Here is a 6,950-nt window from a genome sequence, read left to right on the forward strand (position 1 = left end):
CATGGTTGGGTACCAGAGGGACAAACAGTGAATCAGCATTACTACATTAGCGTCCTGGCTACCCTACGTGAGCGAGTACGGAGAAAACGGAACGATTTGTGGAGAAAAAAGTCATGGATCCTTCACCAAGACAATGCCCCAGCTCACAGTGCGTTGTCAGTGAAGACGTTTTTGGCAAAACACAACATTCCCATCTTAGATCATCCACCCTACTCACCTGATTTGGCCCCCTGTGACTTTTTTCTTTTCCCTAAAGTCAAGTCAGCTTTGAAAGGAACTAGATTTGAGACTGTTGAAGCAGTAAAAGAAAAAGCGACGGAAGTAATGTATGGACTTACGAAAATGATCTGCAGCATTGCTATGAACAGTGGAAAATTCGTATGGAGTGGTGTAGAGACCGAGGAGGAGAGTACATTGAAGGAGATAACATGAAATTGTAAATAATTGTAAATAAATGTTTTTTCCAGCATCAGTCCGGTTTTTTTCTAGCCGCACCTCGTATGTCTGTAGACATCTGGTGCTACATACCTCCGGACACGAACAAAGGACTATAAATAAGCCATGCCACGTAGGGTGTCACTGTATTGCGTTCCGAACGTGGACCAACGCGCTATTAAGCGGGTAGTAATAACGTTTTGGTTCATCAGCGCATGGCACTGCGAAGCGTCTGGAACTTAAATTAAGCAATTATCCGAACGTATGGCGATTAAGAACTATACACTACGACCTCTCCCCTTGCTGGCCAGATACTATCACAATTTCTACCACCAGGATGATAAGCGACTACCGCAGAATTAAACACCACCGCAACCAGCGTGTCTTATCTTCCCTACATAGGTGGCTTAGAAAACTTGATAGCTTGAAAACAAAGAAGCTGTGCTACATTCCGTTAAGAGTAGCTGAAACTTTCGCTTAGTTTGCAGCGTCATATTTTGCTAACAGCAGTGAAAGGACTGTTGAGAACTTAGGAACAAGTCGTGTTTTAGAGCAGCAAAATGTAGTACTAGCAGTACCTGTAGTAAGACAACGATGAGAGAAGACGTAAAGATGTTACTGAACAGGCGAACATAGGAAATTACATACCCGTTTTCTTTTATGCTCGACGAGAGCTGTGTACGCTAATTTCATCATTGACAAATTTCGCAAGTGCTCCTGCTAATCACAGCAGACCTCTGAACGTACATTGTTGGTGGTTTGGTACTCATTAAGTACATAGCACGTTTAATCGATATTTGATTTACTGGGAAGCTCCCGTGTGAACTAAAATCTCTCTCATTTTTGCCTTCACGGTATTTTCGCGAGATATACGTTGGAGGGAGCTATGTATTGGTTGATGTAGGTGAAGAGAAACTGAAATAAATCTGGAATTTAACACATTTCTCTATTGTAATCTCATCAGGATGTTAGAAATAGACTGAAAAATTTCTCACACACAAGACTAAAATTCAGAAAAAATTATTTAAATAAAAATCAGCTTTTAATCTACCATGTTTTTAAATCGGACTAAAAAATTTTAAATAGTTTCTCCCAGCCTTGTAAAGATTCCTAAGCCCATACAAATTGTCCTTAAAATTTGTGACTCTGAATGAAGCTACTGTAAGATTTAAAAGGGAACACGTGGGGCGCATGTAATATGTAATCAATGCGTAAATACGAGTTCACCTTCTTCCTAATATATTTACTGCATGCGCCTCACGTTCTCGTGTTTTAAATCATATAAGTATTTTCGAAGATATTAAAAATTTTCTGTCACAAATTTTTAGGACAGTTCATATAGGCTTAGAAACCTGCACAGGGCTAGGAAGAATTTTTTAAACTTTTTTGCCTGATTTAAAAACTTGGTTTATTAAAAACTGATTTTTATTAGAGCGATAACAGAGACTGGGTGTAAAGTATGATGGAATTTGCAACTCAAAATAATGACTGCGCTTCTAGTAAATTCGCTGGCTTCGACCTGGATTTTTTTTGTTTTGTTCAGAAGACTAGATGCTTTGCTTAGGAAGGTCGGAGTTCGCTGCCCCGTCATCAAGGTTTAGGGAGACGGAGCCCTAGAAATTACAAGCGACTGGCACGCTGCTGCGAGATGTGTAGAAAAACGGCGCAGAATTCGCCGTCATGTTCCTTACTAACAAGCTAAGAATAGCTGCATTTATTCCCTTGGTATTCTGCAGGAGTGATGCTTGAGCTTTGAAATATTGTTGCTAAACGCAGAAGCAATTATAGATGACCAACTCGTGATGCAAAATATAATACGACTAAACAAGCGGGACACAGTCAATGATCAGTCACTAGAATAGTGTAGCTATACACCGACGATCAATCAATGGGATCAGACACGGCCATTAAATATTTTGGGGTATACATCCGGAGCACTTTAAGGTAGAGATTCTGTATAAATCTGCTTTAAGGGAAAACAGTTTCCAGATTGAGATGGATTGGAGCGGTACTAATTAAGAGTAAATCTTGTACGAAGGAGGTCGGTTAGAAAGCTATCGTCTTACCGACTCATGGCTGTTATCCACACGCCTGGAACCCTCACAAAGTACTTCGAAAAAATAGAAAAGATTCAAAGAAAGGCTACTTGCATTACGAAGAGCGTCACAAAAGCGTTCAAAAAATTCAAGTGGTAGTTGCTATCAGGAAGGCCTTTATTCGTTATGGAAGGGCTTCATTTTTAAATTGCTTGTGTGAGAGTTCCGAGCCGAGTGCAAAAAGCGGGTTACTTCAACCCTTGCACGTCTCTTTTAATGACTACAACTGTAAAATTAGATAAATTCGGACTTACACGGAGGTGCGCTAATAATCGATTTTCCACGCACATCACTCATCTGTGAAAAGTGGATGAGAGGGCGATTGCTGCTTATGCAGTGTATAACCTCTGCTACACAGTGTACGATGACGTACTCAGTGCAAATGTAAATGTGGAAGACGTAACACGAAAGATAATTTCGCACAAATTTAATGGGAACTGTGTAGTGAGTGGTCTGAAGAATCAGTTAATTTTAGCATTCAGTATAAATGTTCTTATAATGATATATTCGAAAGACTGAGTTCTTAATAAAGTGAAAACAGAAAAAAAGTTCACCACCACAGAAACACGGAGATAATGTATGTATTAGTTACACCAGGAAAAAACCTGCCTGTCGTAATAACATATCAGCAGAAGTTCAAATTATCAGAAAATTGTAAGTATACAATTGTGTTGGTGGTACACGTTACAGAAATATAAAAAAAGTAAGGAGAGAGACTGTGATGACTTTCCAGCTAATGGATATTCCTGCTTTACTATATGGAAGTCAAATGTGAATTCTAATGAAAAAGAAGCAAACTGGTTTACATATAGTACATCTACATCTGTACTCTGCAAGCCATCTTACGGTGTGTGGCAAAGGACACTTCTGATACCACTATTTATATTCACCCCCTCCCTCCTTTCCCTGTTCCATTTGCAAATGGGGCGTGGGGGATTTACGGTAAACTTCCACATTAACTGTAATTTCTCGGATTTTCTCGTTGCGATCATTTCGCGAGACGTAGGTGAGAGGAAGTAATATGTTGCTCGTCTCTTCCAGGAATATACTCTTGCGGAATTCCAGCATTACGTTTTTGAGAAAAGCTGAAGGTAGACAAGAAGAGACAGGGGAAAAATGTAGACAGAGGAACAGACTTACAAATACGCAGCGTGAGACAGCATGCAGGGCTATAGGACAGAATTAATAAATCAGTTTCGTGGACGCGACCACACCCTTGTCCCACAAAAGATATGTACATTCAAGCCAAAGGGAGACAGAAGATCGGGAAAAATGTGGGAAGATCGACATTGTCAGCAATACGAAGTCCTAAAAAGATACACCCAGCAACGAGAAGATGGCGCCTAAGTTGGTTTTTTACGGTACTGTCTGACAATATAATTTACATCACCATATGGTCTGCAGCAAGGAATTGTTAAATGTGACAGGTTTTTTAGTGGGCCCTATTAGCTAAAAATAAGCATGAGGTGCCCGAAACGCGTAACAAATCTGCATCTGTACTCTACGAACCACTGTGAATTGCGTGGCAGAGGGTACATACCATTGTACGTGTTGTTAGTACTTTTTCCCGTTCGATCACACATGGAGCGCGGGAAGAATGATTGTTTAAAGGTCTCTCTGCCTGCTGTAATTAATCTAATCTTGTCTTCACTATCGCTACGGAAGCGATGTGTAGGGAGTTGTAATATATTTCTAGAATCATCACTTAAAGACAGTTCTTGAAACTTTGTTAGTAGTCTTTCTCGAAGTCGCTTCCGTCTGTCTTTAAGAGTTTGCCGGTTCAGTTCTTTCAACATCTCTGTGACAGTCTCCCGCGGGTGAAACAAACCTATAACAATTCATGTTGCCCGTATGTACATAAGTTCAGTGTCCTCTGTTATTCCTATTTGTTTCGGGTCCCACACACTTCTGGGATGAGTCGCACAAGTAAATTGTAAGCAGCCTCCTTTGCAGACTGATTGTGCTTCCCTAGTAGTCTACCAATAAACCGAAGTCTGCTACCTGCTCTAACCACGAGCCTATGCGACTAAGCCTATGCGACTGTTCCGTTTCAGGTCCCTACTAAGTGTTACTCCAAGGTATTTTATTGAGTTTACCGGTTCCAGCTGTGACTCACAACTATTATATTCGTAGAATACAACGTTTTTCGCCGGTCGCAGTTGCCGGGCGGTTCTGGGCGCTTCAGTCCGGAACCGCGCTGCTGCTACGGTCGCAGGTTCGAATCCTGCCTCGGGCATGGACGTGTGTGATGTCCTTAGGTTAGTTAGCTTTAAGTAGTTCTAAGTCTAGGGGACTGATGACCTCAGATGTTAAGTCCCATAGTGCTTAGAGCCATTTGAACATAGTTTTTTCGTTTCGTAATGCGCAGAATTTTACATTTCTGAAAATTTAAAGCACGTTGCCAATCTTTGCACCACTTTGAAATCTTGTAAGGGTCTGACTGAATGTTTGTACGGCGTTGTTCAGACTGTACTTCATTCCACATAACTGCATTATCTGCGAAAAGTCTGAGATTGCTGTTAATATTGTCCGCAAGGTTATACATTTACGACGTGAACAGAAAGTTACTTCTGCATCTGTCGATCATCCCCCATCCGAGGTAAAATGTTGCGTCCACCCAACGAAGAAACCCTCAGTCCAGTCACAAATTTCGCCTCATACCCCATAAGATCATACTTTTCATAATAAGCGTAGATGTGGTACTGAGGCGAATGTTCTTCGGAAATACTGCAAAATTTTCCATCTAAAACACGTGTTATTCAGAACTGCTCACCAACAAGAGTGACTGTGAACATAATATAGCTGTGCGCTGCTGCTTTACTCCGACAGAGCAGCACGTGTGATATCAGGGCGACGCCCCAGAGAGGTGAGCGCTCGGCCTTTGTGCTCGGTTAGCCCGTTCACTCACCAGCAACCAGAAAGACGCGCGGCGCAGCCAGCTCCGACCTCTGCACCGGCGGCGAGCCATCGCAGCACTGGATCGCCGCAGCAGCCGCGTGGGCTGCCGGGCTGCGCGCGAACCGGCGGCTGGGAGAATGCTGGGTAGGAATGCGAGTGGGAGGGAGAAGAGAGAAGTGGAGGAGACGAAAGGCGAGGAGGCAAGCAGGCGGGAGACGCACTGCGCATGCGCACAGCGTGCCGCCTCCGTGGGCTACAGCGTCGTCCACTACTAAGCATCGTGAAGCAACATTCTGCAGAAGATTCAGCCCTATTTGATGTTTCGCGCTCTGCTATATCATGTTATTACAGACATTTCCTGCTCCTCATAATCTGGTCCATTTTGTTGCTGCTATTAGCTTGTTCATTAAATTTTTATTCGAACGGACAGAAGCAATGTCACAGCACAAGTCACATGAACTGTCAAAAAATAATTACTACGAGATTACAGAACGAAAATAATACCTAAATAATACCATTAAACAAGTAACGTAAGGATTTACTACTTTTACCTATTTTAAAATAGCTACGAAATGGGAAGGTGTGTTAGTGGAACTATCAGGTCGGATTGAGGGAGGACATAGAAGCAATTCAGAGGCGGGCTGCTACATTTGTTACTGGTAGGTTTGGTCATCACGCGAGTGTTACGGAAATGCTTCAGGTACTCGGGTGGGATTCTCTACAGGAAGGGAGGCGTTCTTTTCGTGAATCGCTACTGAGAAATTTAGAGAACCAGCATTTGAGGCTGACTGCAGTACAATTTTACTGCCGCCAACTTACATTTCGCGGGAAGACCACAAAGACAAGATAAGAGAGATTAGGGCTCGTACAGAGGCATATAGGCAGTCATTTTTCCCTCGTTCTGTTTGGGAGTGGAACAGGGAGAGAAGATGCTAGTTGTGGTACGAGGTACCCTCCGCCACGCATCGTATGGTGGATTGCGGAGTATGTATGTAGAACTTGCCCTGTCGGCGTTTATGTATGTGAAATAAATAGGGAAAAACAAAAACAGGATAAGTAAATGAAAGTAGAGTAGGTAAAGTCTGTATGTGAATGTGAACCAGGTTTTGTAACTTTTGCCACAATGTTTTACCATTTGGCATCCAAGAATTAAAAGATAAAACTCTCTTCATTTCAGTGATCACAATTTTCAGTACGAATTTTATGTACTTGCATCCTCTTTTCCTTCCCTGGTTTTTCCCTCGATGCTCTTCTGTACGTTCTAATTGTACTGAACTTAGTGTCCAATTAATTGCATATTTCTTATCTGCATGGTGTTAATCAACATTCTCGTTTCGTTCTTCTCTTTTTCTATTTGCTCAAATGCTTTTTTATAAACACATTATGTTTTTGTGACTTATCCACTGCTGCACATCATCTATTTTTTCGTCCCTGTTTTCCTGTAGTTTACCATTCACAACTATATCTTCTTTATTTCTATATTAATCTGTTTGTTGTTAATGAACTACTTTTAAATTTGAA

The 6,950-nt window shown here is 41.7% G+C and overlaps 1 protein-coding gene across 1 annotated transcript in view; it reads right to left on the bottom strand.

The window, feature by feature from the left end:
• The window catches only part of LOC126204142 (NADPH oxidase 4-like), a 201,134-nt gene extending 195,635 nt beyond the window's left edge, over nt 1-5,499 (bottom strand). The window contains exon 1 of the mRNA XM_049938552.1: nt 5,440-5,499. Coding sequence (XP_049794509.1) covers nt 5,440-5,499 — 60 coding nt within the window. The remainder of the gene's footprint in view (nt 1-5,439) is intronic.
• Nucleotides 5,500-6,950: the final 1,451 nt, after the last annotated feature.

Source organism: Schistocerca nitens, chromosome 9 (genome assembly GCF_023898315.1).
Source record: "Schistocerca nitens isolate TAMUIC-IGC-003100 chromosome 9, iqSchNite1.1, whole genome shotgun sequence".
NCBI lineage: Eukaryota > Metazoa > Arthropoda > Insecta > Orthoptera > Acrididae > Schistocerca > Schistocerca nitens.